Consider the following 14,545-nt stretch of genomic DNA (forward strand, 5'->3'; position numbering starts at 1 on the left):
ACAGTCTCCTGACGAAGTGGTACGTGGGGACCTCTCTCATCTACGAGCCCCCACCCCTGTATTCCACTGGGGGAAGTCACCATAGCCCCACCAGGTGGAGTTAAGGGGGAGCGATAAAGCAAGGTATCTGTCTTTCTTTTATACAAGACACAGACATGCAATTCAAGTTCCACCAAGCAACCTACTCTTCTGAGACTGTGACTGGAGCTGAGTGACAGCAAGGCAGGAAAATGCTGAAGGACACTATTCTGGGGGTAGCACCCAGATGGAACGGTCAGGAGTTTCTGCTAACCCAAAATCCGAACTGCCCTCAATCCAGATAGGTGTCCACCCAGTCTGTGAGTTACTCTACCAACAAATTATTTTCATGTAGATGTGGCCGATATTCTCCAGTTTCCATTTAAAAAAAAAAAAAAAACCTTAATGAATACAATACGCTCACATTTATTAGATACATAAACCATGTATTTTCCCTTTCAGTTGCTGGGTTAAGGTTTCAAATTCAGTAATCAAAATTTATCCTAAATATTCTGCAACACCTTACCTCACCCTGCTCAACGTACTTCTCATACTTGTTAACCATTTACTTTTTTAACAATTAATCCTTATATTTATCTAGTAAGAGAGAGAAACAACTTTCAAAAGCAGGCAATGTACTGACTTCAGGAGTAGGAGAAAGAAAAGGAGCAAATTAATTATTTCATTTGCATTTTCTAAGAAATAGGCCTATCCCTTCTTTAGTTTCAGCGTAACTATGTTTCTTATTTTCATTATCTTCAGTAATTTTATCAAGTTTAGTTCAGTTCAATGGCTTGTCATGTCAGACTCTTTGCAACCCCATGGACTGTAGCACACCAGGCCTCCCTGTCTACCACCGACTCCCAGAGTTTACTCAAACTCATATCCATTGAGTCAGTGATGCCATCGAGCCATCTCATCCTCTGTCATCCCCTTCTCCTCCTGCCTTCAAGCTTTCCCAGCATCAGAGTCTTTTCAAATGAGTCAGCTCTTCGCATCAGGCGGCCCAAGTATTGGAGTTTCAGCTTCAACATCAGTCCTTCCAATGAACATTCAGGACTGATTTCCTTTAGGATGGACTGGTTGGATCTCCTTGCAGGCCAAGGGACTCTCAAGAGTCTTCTCCAACACCACAGTTCAAAAGCATCAAAGGTCAATCCATTTTGGGCTTTAATCAATTCTCCCAGGCCCATGCAGACTTACAAACCAGCTGTGTGGCCTGTTTCCCCATAGATATTATAGGAAAACAATGACTCATTTGTGCAGAGATTTTCAGGAGCAGAAACAACACATGTAAAGGAAGTCCAGCATTGAAAAGGAGCAGGTGCTTTAAAAACAGTGGGCATCCACGGTTATAATGGTGTAGCCATCCACAGTTACAGCTCCCTCTGTCCCTCACAACTGACAATTTGTTCTCAAGCTCACATATCTGAAGTTATTGGTATTTCTCCCGGCAATCTTGTTTCCAGCTTGTGCTTCACCCAGGCTGGCATTTTGCATGACGTACTCTCCATATAGGTTAAATAAGCAATGTGACAATATACATCCTTGATGAACTCCTTTCCCAATTTGGAATCAGTCTGTTGTTCCATGTCTGGTTCTGTTGCTTCTTGATCTGTATACAGGTTTCACAGGAGGCAGGTAAGGTGGTTTGGTATTCCCATCTCTTGAAGAATTTTCCACATTTTATTGTGATCTGAACAGTCAAAGGCTTTAGTGTATTCAGTCAGAAGTAGTTGTCTCCCCTTTTTTGGATCTGCCTAAACTCCAGTCTGCTGTGAGTGTGCTGGGATGCTGGGCCTCTCAACCCTCATGGCAATGCACTCATTTTCTATCTGTGCACTAACTTGAAAAACACAGGGAAGCACTGGTCTACGTCAATGATTCTCAAATTTTAATGTGTATTTAAAACACCTGGAAATCTTACGAAAACAAAAATGCTGACTGAGTAGATCCGGAGCGGAACCTGAGACTGCATTTCTAACAGGTTGCTGACCTGTGGCTGACACCAAACACTCCAGCAAGCTCTGGGGTACGTGTTTCACTCAAAGACCCTTCCTTTCCTTACGAAACAGAAAAAGATAGAGTTAACTCATCCCCAGATTTTCTGCCACTTCCCATTCTTTTGGTTAGAATAACTTTAGAAGTTTCTCTTGTTTCTTCCACCCTCATAAAGTCATAACTTTTTATGTGCTAAAATTCTTTCCTATACATATGCAGGATTTGAATAACTTCCTAATAAACACTAAAAGGCAATCATTTCTTTAGGCTTAGGAAAAGGCAAAGTAAAATTTCAATAGAAACAGAAAAAAAAAAATTAATGCAATCCACAATGAAAAGTATACTAAAACGTGATTGAAAATAAATATATTTTCACAGGTGTTGGAAGGACACACAACTAAGGAGAGCTGAAGTGGTCACAGACTCCGGTCACTCAAACCTGAGTCCTCCTGGCAACAACGCTCTTCCTGCCTGTCATGTACTGAACCGCATCTTACCAAAATTTATACATCTGAGTCCTAACCTCAGTGCTTCAAAATGTGACTGACCTTCCTGAAAAAAGTGACCACTGCAGATGTGATCACTTTTAATTAGAATGAGTGGGGCCTTAATTCAATGATTTGTGTCTTTATAAAAAGGATAAATTTGGTGAGACCCAAAACCAGGCACACAAAGAGATGCCATGTGAAGACTGAAGCTATGCTCAGACAAGTCGAGGAACTCTCAGAAGCTAGGAGAGGCGTGGAACAGATAGATCCTTTTCCAGTACCTTCAACGGGAGCACCAAACCTACCAGCGCCTTGACTTCGAACTTGCAGCCTACAAAACTGTGAGCCAATACATTTCTATCGTTCGGCTGTTTAAGCTACTCAGCTTGTGGTGCTTTGTTATGACAGCCCTTGCAAGCTCACACGCTGCCTGTGTTTCTTTCTTGTCAAAAAATATCCAAAGACGATACACAGACAGGCAATCTTATCACAGTCTGGTGTGCCATGTGAAGGTTTTAGACTCTGTCCTACTAGCAAAAGTGATCCACTGAAAAGCTTTAAGCAGATTAATATTAGGTTTATTACATGCAAATTATCTTGTCACACAAGTTAAATCATTATCAACCCTACAGGTGCCTTTATGCCAGGATTCATGTTTCTTGTAACACAAAAAAATTCTTGCAATCATCAGAAAAACTCACACTCCCTCCCAAATAAGAATGCCTCAAGAAGACACTTTCATTTTCATGTCAATTTCACCTAAAAATTCTTCTACAGATAGAAGACATGGATAAAAAGTTGCAGATCAATGAGCTTTTATTTTCTCCAAAAATATATGTCCTGGAACACCAAATGCCAGAGTTTTCTTTAGGTTTACTTTGAGAAAGAATGTTTGTCTGAGTGACTGCAGAAGATAAGCTTTCAATTATTCAGAAAAGCAAGACTTTAAAACCGAATTCAGCCTCTTAACTGGTCAGAGACCAATCACTCAGTGAAGAATCAGGAGCTAAATGGTAGGACATATCATTTGTTAAAAAGTTGGTAACTCCCTTCCCCTCTTTAAACAGAAATCTGAACCAAAGGGAAACTATACATTTTTTAAAGTTCCATGCTTTAACTTTTTTTTCTAAGTAAGTACAAAACTATAACTATGTGTCATTGTGTCATGATGGCTACACTAACTAACCTCACTGTGGTATAATCATTTTGCAACATATATATATATATATATATATGTATAAAATCACTAATTTTGTGCACTCGCTCGTGGTGGTGTGTGTGTGTGTGTGTTGCATCCCTTGTGGCTCAGCTGGTAAAGAATCCACCTGCAATGTGGGAGACCTGAGTTCAATCCCTGGGTTGGGAAGATCCCCTGGAGAAGGGAAAGGCCACTCACTCCAGTATTCTGGCCTGGAGAATTTTGTGTGTGTCATGTGAGCTTACTCTATTTACCTAGCAACTTTCAAATACACATAGCAGTATTTTTAACTCCCATCACACGCTGTACATTACATCCCCAGAACTTATTCATCTTATAACTGGAAATTTGTACCCTTTGACTGCCTTCACTCACCTCCCTGACTCCTTATCCCCCACCTCCCCACCTGTGACAACCACTGATCTGTTCTCTGTTTCTGAGTTTGGTTTTTTAGATCCCACAAGTGGAAGAGATCAGGTGGTACTTCTCTTTGACTTTTTCACTTAACATAATGACCTCAGGTTCATCCGTGTTGTGACAAATGGCAGTTTCCCTCCTGACTGAATTAAGTTCCCTGTGTAACTACACATTTTCTTAATGTCATGTATTGGTTATATCTCAATAAAGTGAGGGAAAAGAAGGAAGAAAAAAGCAGAAAGAAATTTATATGCCACCCACAGCAAACTTTAGAAACCAATACTCTATGCTGAAAATGCCCATAAGAGAAATCTGACTGCACACAGCTGTGTAAAAAATCAATTTGTCACCATGACAGTCATCTCAGAAATAGAGTAATGGCTGATGGACAACAAAGAAGTTAGATTAGACACAGATGCAAAGTATACACAGAGCTCCACAAGGTTTTGATTTTTGTTTTTATAACAAGCTTGTTAAATCATTCACTGGGAAATAAATTATTCGAACTGGACTTCCAGAAGCATTATTCTGTGACATCATCAATTAGTCAATATATTTTTGAATAAAAATTTCAGAAACTTATTTATTCATCAAGTATTGGACTTCCCTGGTGGTCCAGTGGTTTGGACTCCGTGGTTTCACTGCAGGGACCCTGGATTCAGTCCATGGTTGGAAAACTAGGATCCCACAGCCATGCAGTGAGGCCAAAACAAACAACAAAAAACCAGTATTATGGAATCCATGCTATGTGTACACTATTCTTGCAGATCTCAGGAATTCAATAAGTAGAAACAGAGTAGACACCTTAATGGAGGAGACAGACATCCTAAAATAGTAACAGAAATAAACAGAAAATTATTACCGTTACAAGTGCAAGAAGGAAAGCTACATGACTTCAAGACTGTACCTATTAAGGAAATCTGGATAATTGGGGTGTGGGAGGAAGGTGATGGCACTGGAATGGAGTACTAAAGAGAGGACAGTAGCTCAGCATGTCTGTCTGTTGGGTTGGAGTGGGGGTAGGGGGGTGGGGGGTCACAAACCTGAGGCATCAGCAGGTACAAAGACCCTAAGGTAGGAGGTAACGTGGACAGTGTAACTACAAGTCCATCATGCTGTGCTTCTAAGACCAATAAAAAGCTGCAGAAATGAGGAGCAGGATCAGAAAGAACTGGTTGTAACCAGGCATGAGATTAAACCTTAGCTACGAAAATCCTAAATACCCATTTCCTCAATAAAACCTCAGTCTTCTCAGACCAAACAGTATGAACATAGGCTTATCCCCCAAGGACAAGCACATATATTACATAACAGTCTATTTTTATCCTCATGTTATTGCTCGCCACTAGGCTCAATCTTAATGACATTTTGGGAGGTATTTGTAATTTAGACTTAATCTGAGTATTGAAACCAATTCAGGAAAGGAAAAAATTTATCTGTGATTTCAAATGAGCATAAAAGATCTGAAAAGACACTGTGCTCAGTTGTGTCTGACTATTTTCAACCCCATGGACTGGAGCTTTCCAGGGTCCTTTGTACATGAAATTCTCCAGGCAAAAAGAATACTGTAGTGGGTTGCCATTTCATCCTCCAGAAGACTTTTCTGACCCAGGAATCGAACCCATGTCTCCTGCAACTTCTGCACTGCAGGCATATTCTTTATCACTGAGCCACCAGGGAAGCCCATAAAAGGTCTACTACTCAAAAACTAATAATACATTGAAGAATCCCTTATGATGCCCCATAAAGTCCCTACTGAAACCCTTAAGATACAACTAACCAAAGAGAATCTCTGCAGTTGGGTGCATGTAAGGGTTTTCATCACCAACTGAAGATTTTACTGTAGTACTTTGCACCAAGAAAGACAAAGATCAAAAAGAAAAAAGACAAAAGGAGAAGAAAAACCTAAAGAAGAGGCAATATTTTAACATCTTCCACTGAGAAGTCATTCACCTTCAAATGCATAATAACCCCAAAAGAAACAAAACTACTGAGAAGGTCAAAGACCGTCTCCTTACCAAAGAGGCAAACATCTATGGACCTGGCAGTATGCAAACCACAGGCCGCACCTGTCACCCGGCCAAGCACAGGGGCGTCTCCCACAAGTGGTTCTGCTGGAGCACCACAGAAAATTTTCAAGCCATTTTTGTTGTTTTCAGTCCTTTATAACAGCTTCCAGAGAGGCTGTATACCTTTTTCACATTTCACAAAGGTCCTCAGATTTACTGAAACAATGTCTGCCTCCCTTAAGTACACAGTTCCTCCCCAAAACAAGAACCTACTGTTTTGAAAATAAGCCATTACCAACCTCCCTCCACACAGTCTTCTAAACATCAAGAAGAAAAGATTTCCCACCATCCTGTAGAATATGCAATATGAATGTGCAACAGTTCTCAAACTTGTTTTCTCAAAAATGATTTTTCTTAAGGAGATATTCAGCAGAAACAGGATGCCACAGCCCCACAAATAGGGGAAATGGCAGGTTTTGCTTTGTTTTGTTTTTTAATGTTAAAGAAGTTTCCTTAACTGCAGGGCTTCTCCAAGTTATTAACTATGACATTCTCACATGAGAGACAGTACATGCAGCACTTCCCATATATTTCGGACTACAAGTATTTTGGAGAAGCATTTTGAAAAAAAAAAAAGAGTAACTCTCCGCTGAAAAAGGCTGGCCCTCAGTTCTGCACAAGACAGCCAGCCTTCTGACACAATGACAAATCAGATCATCCCTTATTTTTAAGGTATCATCTGTAACCTGTATCGAAAAAAGTTAATGCATTCTGTCTCTTTCTTGTGATCTAGAAGTACAAAGGTCTGTAGCAATCAACGTGCGGTTTGTCTATACTGATATATGTTCCTCGGTGGCTAGGACATTCTGACTGTCCAACATGTTAAGGGTGAATCAAAGACTCTGTCAGTACGGTAACCTACACACTACCAAATCTCCACAACAGAGCTCTAATTTCCCCCAGAAATTAGATAAGTTTATCTAATTTCCCCCAGAAATTTTGATAAGTTTATATCACATAAATATCTTCTCAGTCATCAGCCAAAAAGTATAGTGAATACAAGCTAATCTATGTAAGTTTGAAAACATTATTTTTCAAAATTCAAAACTAATTTCTATCTGGGGGAAAAAAATCGAGTACTTTATGTGAAGTTCAGCACAGCTACAGTACAGCTCAGCAAAATAACGGTACCAGGTTAATAACATAATCTCTTTAATCTCCAGCTCCTAGAAAAACATCAAACTGGGAGGCTTCCAACCTATTAATTACATCTCATGCAACTCATGTCATTCCTCAACACTGTAAGCAATTCAAAGAACTGATTTCAGCTAGTTTTTTTTTTTAAACTGACTTCTGTAAGGAAAGTACCCGAATATACACAATGTATCAAATGAAAAAGGAAGGTATTGCTGGTGTTCAACAGGTTCTGAACCACCTGCTTCCCTACATCTTATCTGCAAGCTGGGTCTGGTCTCTCTCTAATTGCTACAAATAACCTCAATATACCGAGTGGACGCAGTATCTTTCCTGGAAAACAAAGCAGGTTAGTTGGCTTCATCTATTATCATTGATTAGAGGCCCTGAAGCTTAATTCTAGGGAAAAGGAGGTCGTCAGGAGGAATAAACCCTGGTCTGAAGCCCACTAAAAACCCCTGTCTAGCTTCTGGTCACTCCTGTAGCCAATGTAAAATGACCCGTAACCCTGAACTTGAAGGCTTACTTGTCCCACCGTGTACTCCACTCTGCAGGGCCTCACCACAGTCTAATCTGTGCTGAAGACAAAAGGAAAAGGAGGACGTGAAAAGAGGCAAAGTTCTGGGCAGACAGTGAAGTGTGAGAATGAGCAGCAGAAGACATGGACAGAAGGAGAGCCTCACGGGCAGGCCCAGAGGTGGGCACAGGGAAGGGCCAGCACACCAGCTGACTGAAGCCTGGAGCTATTGACTACCTGGAGTTTTCCTGCCCCAAACCACTACCCATTCTTCTGGGTTTCATGTCCACCTGCATCCACAGGCTGACACCAGGTTTCTCAACCACAGACACCGTAAAGACCCAAAGGCACCTCACCTCCTGGTCTATAGACGACATCGTCCTCCGTGATGTATGATGTTATCTCGCCGGTATCTGTCCTTTCGTAACGAGATTTTTTTTTCGGGGGCTTCTTTTTGTTCTTCTTCGTGGACTCCTCCGTGGTGGCACTGTTGTTGTCATTGTCCTCGTCTTCGCTGTGATCACTCTCGGCGTAATTTTTGGCTCCTCCTTCCAAGGTACAGCTCCTGCGGGGCCTCGAGTTCTCACTCTCACGCACTTTGTCTCGCTTCTCTCTCTCCCGGTCCCGATCTCGGTCCCGGTCCTTCTCTTTGTCTTTGTCTTTGTCTTTGTCAGCTGTCATGATTCGCCACGTGCCTTCTTCTGTCCTCTCACGGCTGGGCCTCCGTGAAAGGTAGACAGTAAGCCTGGGCTTCAGTCTTCTGAATTTCTCACTCAATTCCAGGGAAAATCCAACCACTCCAACAACCCCAACGTTTCAAAAATGCTAGGAGAAAAAAAGAGAGAGTAGAATTGGTTTTCCTGTAACATTTTCCCATATTTCCTTCCTAAAATAATATTTTGTTCAATGATTCTCTTCCTTACTCATGCTTTAGCACTGAAAACTTCTTACTTGCCACAGGAAAAAAGTTAGGACAATGACACAAAATTTAAACATAAACAGTTGCTGGCCTCAGCTAGCGAATTGTTTGGGACTTTCTATCACACTAATAATGAACAATATCTGAATGCATAAGGGCAAATGATGCTTTCTGTATACAAACTGTTTTTTCCTTTTAAAATGAAAAAGTAAAGTGTATCCCAGTAAACAACATATAAGGGGCACAATCACTGTGGTGCTGGAGAAGACTCTTGAGAGTTCCTTGGACTTCAAGGAGATCAAACCAGTCAATCCCAAAGGAAATCAACTCTGATTATTCAGGAAGAACTGATGCTGAAGCTCCAATACTTTGGCTACCTGATGGGAAGAACCAGCTCACTGGAAAAGACTGAAGATCGAAGGCAAAAGAAGGCGGCATGGGCAAAGGATGAGATGGTTAGACACCATCACCGACTCAAAGGACATGAACTTGAATAAACTTTGGGAGATAGTGAAGGATGGGGAAGCCTGGTGTGCTGCAGTCCATGGGGTCACAAAGAGTCGGACACAACCTAGCAACTGAACAACAAAAAAAATAAAAAAGGAGTTTTATGAACCACAATATTAATTTAAAAGGGAAAGAACCTATAGTAAAAATTATTTCCACCTGAAAAAAAAAGTATGTAATCTGGAGAGCCTTGGAAAATGTCTTAGGATGTCTCACAGTGCACTGTCTTCTGAAGACTCTTTCTGGTCACTTTTCTAAATTTCCAAAGCTTCTCTCAAGAATAAACATAAGAGTTGACTCAAAAATAACAACCTCAAAGCAAGATCCCTGTGCCTTCGATTACCATTTTTTACATGTTCTAAGTCTACTATTCTAGTTATTTTCCAAGAAAACTGGTTTCTCAAAGATATATTATCTCTGTCTTCACAAAACAAACAGGTTCCCAAAACAACCTTTCATCTTTAGAGATTATTAGGTGGTTTATACATTCTTCCAAATATCCACTATTAATAGTCTCCCTGCTGCTAAGTCTGCTGCTAAGTCGCTTCAGTCATGTCGACTCTGTGCGACCTCACAGATGGCAGCCCACCAGGCGCCCCTGTCCCTGGGATTCTCCAGGCAAGAACACCGGAGTGCGTTGCCATTTCCTTCTCCAATGCATGAAAGTGAAAAGTGAAAGTGAAGTTGCTCAGTCGTATCCGACTATTCGCGACCCCATGGACTGCAGCCTACCAGGCTCCTCCGTCCATGGGATTTTCCAGGCAAGAGTACTGGAGTGGGGTGCCATTGCCTTCTCCGATAGTCTCCCTAAACGTCTAAAACTAAAGCCCAAAAGGAAAGTCCGAACAGTAATGTAATGAGAAGAGTGAACCCCAAACTCCAATCTTATTAAAAAATTAAAAATTTTTAATTTTATTTAAAAGTCAGTCTTGGAACAGTCATAATAACCAGTAATTTTTCTTTTGCACTCTTTTATCATCTTCCCCAGTATCTCATCTCACTTGTTCAAGTTTGTACCAAACACTGTCTATTTGCCAGGTGTTCAGAAGTAAAGATACCACAAGGGAAGAGCCCATGGTCGCAATCCTTGATGCTCTCATGCAGAAAGAGGAGATAACTGGTCAACAGGAGAACCACCTGTTTCTTGTGCTACTCAGGCCAGATAGGAACAATACATGCAAACAAACAAAAGACTGGTCCTCTTTACTCGGACAACAACCACCAAGTCAGTTTGTAATTACATGCCTCAAACACAGAGAAAATTCTCTTTGGTCACGCCAAAGCCGTAAACATTATCACGTACTCTCTCCAAACCTCTTAGGTCAAACTCGATACCAGTAGAGACATTCCCACTAGCACTTCAAATATCCTTAGGCATTCAGGGAAAAAAAAAAAGTTAACAACAAGCTTTGGGAGAGAGACCTATGAAGGAGCAATAATGCCAACAGTCTATAAGCAAAGTCAGAAGTGTGACAGTATGAAGCACAAACCTAAATTGCTTCCTTCTATAGAGGAAATGCACTCTCAGATAGGATTTCAATTTTCTAAACATATTTCCAGAAAATGAAAAATTATTCTACTGCCTGCAAAAGTTCTGCTTCAATGAATCATCTGCTAAGCAGACAGTAATAAACCCCCAAGTCCCTGGAGGCCACTAGTGTTAGCAATTGAAAATACACAAAGAGACATATTACTTTCTCCATTGGGCCTAAGTTTAGAGCCCGAACAAGCCAATCATGAAAGAAAGAAAACCATCAGCTAACGTGGTTGTTAAAACATTCCTCTTTGACATTGAAAACATACCAAGGTCTCCTGGGAGTCTAAAAAGAACAAGGAGCTTAGGCCAAAAGACTCTCAGATTCAGTTCAGGACAGACATACTTCAGAGAAGTTCAAGAAAACATAATTTCCCCAGGGTTAACAAGATAACTGCTCCAGAAAACAGTGCAAAAATATTATTTCAGCACTTAAACAGAAAAAAAGTAGTAAGTCCAAATTGTACATTCAACATTACTCCCTACAAAATCATATAGTGTACTTCTACTTACAAAAAACTTTGAGTTGTTTCTACCGAGAGTTAGCAAGAAAAAATCAATGATCAGTAGATAAACCATCCATAAAATGAAACCCTCTGTGTGTGTGTGTCCAACTTTCAGATAACTAAGAATACTGATAATCCAAAGCTAAAGTCAATTCAACTTCTGTTCACATTTGTCCCTGAAATATAGCACAGTGGGGATTTTTTTTTCCCTCTGCATTTACCACAATAATCATCATTTTTCTGAGCTTCATTATAAAACGACCAACATACAATGCAACATTTGAGGTAAGGGATCCAGTGGCGCTGAGAAAGGTAGCTGTCACCTCAGGACACTGGAAATGTTCTCCTCGGTAGGTAACACTATAGTGTCTTTGTATAACAGCAAGGGGTTCACAAAGCAGGTCCCTGCCATGCTCTCACTGGATTCTGTCTACTACTCAGTCATGTGAACCAAACAAGAGTCATCACCCCACTTTTCAGGCTACAGAAGGGGAACTAAGAAGAGAGCATCTGTAGTGGAGTCTGAAGCAGCCCTCGCCAAGGTGAACCCACCTGACCTGATGGCAACCTACTGCTCAGGTTACAATCTGTATCTTCACAGGGGCCAACTTTTCCTACATATATCCTTGCTGATAATTAGCACAGACACGTTTAGGAAACACACTCATTTTAATCTCTCCCACCCAGACAGAAGGTACTCTTCCCTAGTAAGAAAGAAGAAAATTTTGAAAATATCAAGTCGATCCACTACTCAACCCAATTCAACAGGAAATACAGGAAAAGACAGTTTAAAATTAACAAAAGGAGAACTCTAATCTAAAAAACATTTCAGATTCAAAACAATCTTCTTCACTGAACAAATGTCAACTGAATACCCACGATGCTAGTGTGCTGAATGCCCAGTGCGCTAGTTACATGCCCACGTGTGGGGAAAACAGCAGAGAACCCCATACAAACATCCCTGGCCTGCGGACCTGATGTTCCAGGAAGTGGAGAAAGGTATAAACATATATACAAATATATAGATATATCTATTACACTAAAAGAGCTTATGTAGGGAGTCCAATGGGAACAAGGGAGTATAAGAGGACTGTAATTTTAAACAGTGGTCAGGGAGGCAGCTTTGTCCCAAGAGTACAGAAGAGACACGGAGACCACTGCAGTAGAGAGGAAGCAACTGCAAATGTCCAGAGGCTGGAGTGATTCAGGTACATTCAAAACTTAGGAAGCCAGAGGGTTTGGAGTGACATGAGAAAGAGGACTGATTTTTAATAAAAATAAATGTATAGTCCTCTCACTAGTTTCCAGATTCATCAGACTGCACTGGATTTTATCTTAACTGATAAAATTTGGTAGGCTGGCTTAGTTCCACTGTAATCTAATCAGTGTTAAAGGCATTCATTCGACAGTCAATGATACAGAACTATTCTGCATTGTTTCAGGTTACTTATATAAACCTCTACACAAACATCGTTTGCCTCTTCAAAATAAAGCCACCAACCACATACAAACACCTTACACTACTTACCAGAAGCAATCTGGATAAAGTACTCAAATTTCAATCATGCTCAGGGCCCAAATCTCATTTAAGGAAACCATTTCTTGTCACTATTTCAGTGGTCCCAGGAGGTTTGGCCCCTTGGTAGAATTGCAAGCATAGTGGACTGAGAAGCAAAGGTTCATGCTTTGGCACTGCCAGGGCTAGTGCCTTGGGGAAATCACTCTCTCTGAGTCAGTTTCCCTGCTGTAGGGCTGGGATAATAACTGGGCTTCCCACAATGGTAAAGAATCTGCCTGCAGTGCAGGAGACCTGAGTCAGGAAGATCCCCTGGAGAAGGAAATGGCAACCCCCTCCAGTATTCTTGCCTGGGAAATCCCATGGACAGAGGAGCCTGGCGGACTACAGTCCATGGGACCACAAGAGAGTCAGAGATGACTTAGCGACTAAAAAAAACAACAAGGAATAATAACTAGCTATTCACAGAGCTGTTGTGAAAATTAAGTATATGCACACACAGCAAATACACTTCAGAGATTGCAAAATGCTTTACAAATGTAAATTATCAATAATACATACCTAGGTCAGTCATGACTTATTCTCGACTACAGCAGATAATACCCAATCATGTATCATACTATGCAACATATAAACATAGCCAAACATCACCCTTACCCTCAAGAATTTATTTCCTACAAGGGAGGAGGGGGGATTCTGTTACATGATTAATAAATAAATCACATAAAACTGAGCACAAGTGAAGTAAAAAATTCTAAAATATCTCTTCTTGGATCATGTGAAACCCATTTAGCACTGAAAACTTGCTCATCCCACCTGGGTGCCCGATCCCTAGGTTCTACTCATTTCAGCGGTTCAAGCCAGATTCAGGAAGACACTTGACCCTCACACCAAATGCAGTTAGTGAATTCAATTAATTCTTCCTCATTCAGCCACAGCAAGAAATGCTAACATTTGTCAAATACCCAACCAACCATGCGCTAGGCGTTTTTTCAGCTCTCGGGGTCTACCAATCGCCTCCTGAATAACTCTGTAATTCATCCACTGCTCCAACTGACGCAGAAAGTGCCTATTTCAAGCCATCACCATCTTTCACACAGATTACTACAACTGCCTTCTAACTGGTCTCTGTGACTACAAAATTTTGTTTTTGCCTTCCTTCCAATTCATCCTCCAGTGCAGCCAGCCAAGCATCTGACCTTCCACTAGTTCTTTTTAAAAAATAGTTTTATTGAGCTATAATTCACACACCATACAATTCACCACATAATGAACAGCTAAGTGCCCACCATTCCTTTTCAAAGAGCACAGAGGCCTTCCTTTCCTGACGCCCCTTCTCCTCTCCAGCCCACCTCACCCTTCTCGAATGCTCCAGCTGACCCTTCCCCTCTGTTGGCCTAATCTCTGCTCAACTCTTAGAGCCTCTGGCATTCCTGCTGCCCAACTCCAGGAAGCTCCCAGACCCACCCAAAGTCCACCCCTCACTGTTTCCCATCCTGCCTGTAAAACGGCACTCACTGACCGACCATTGGCACCTGCTGTTAACCTGCATCCCTCTCCACTGACTGACAAGGACTGTGACTACACCATAATAGTCACTGGAACAACTCCTGTTGACGCAGCCTCCTTTCTACATCAAATCCACTAGAGCTTTTGTCCCTCTCATCACGTGACCACCAGGCATCCTCTGACAGGGTTAATCACCCCACCTCCTTCTGCAA

General features: G+C 41.3%; 1 protein-coding gene across 12 annotated transcripts in view; it reads right to left on the reverse strand.

Annotated features, from left to right (window-relative positions):
* Positions 1–14,545, reverse strand: part of RERE (arginine-glutamic acid dipeptide repeats) — a 416,635-nt gene that overhangs the window by 252,031 nt on the left and 150,059 nt on the right. For 11 of the 12 annotated variants that reach the window (XM_086344298.1, XM_086344297.1, XM_086344290.1 and 8 more), the window contains one exon: positions 8,199–8,667. The exons of the other annotated variant lie outside the window; for it this stretch is intronic. In XM_086344298.1, the coding sequence (XP_086200424.1) occupies positions 8,199–8,523 (325 nt within the window). In that variant the 5' untranslated portion in view covers positions 8,524–8,667. The remainder of the gene's footprint in view (positions 1–8,198; positions 8,668–14,545) is intronic. 12 annotated transcript variants of the gene reach the window in all.

This window comes from Bos grunniens, chromosome 16, assembly GCF_055505025.1.
Source record: "Bos grunniens cultivar Pamir isolate PY7600 chromosome 16, Bosgru_T2T1.0, whole genome shotgun sequence".
Taxonomy (NCBI): domain Eukaryota; kingdom Metazoa; phylum Chordata; class Mammalia; order Artiodactyla; family Bovidae; genus Bos; species Bos grunniens.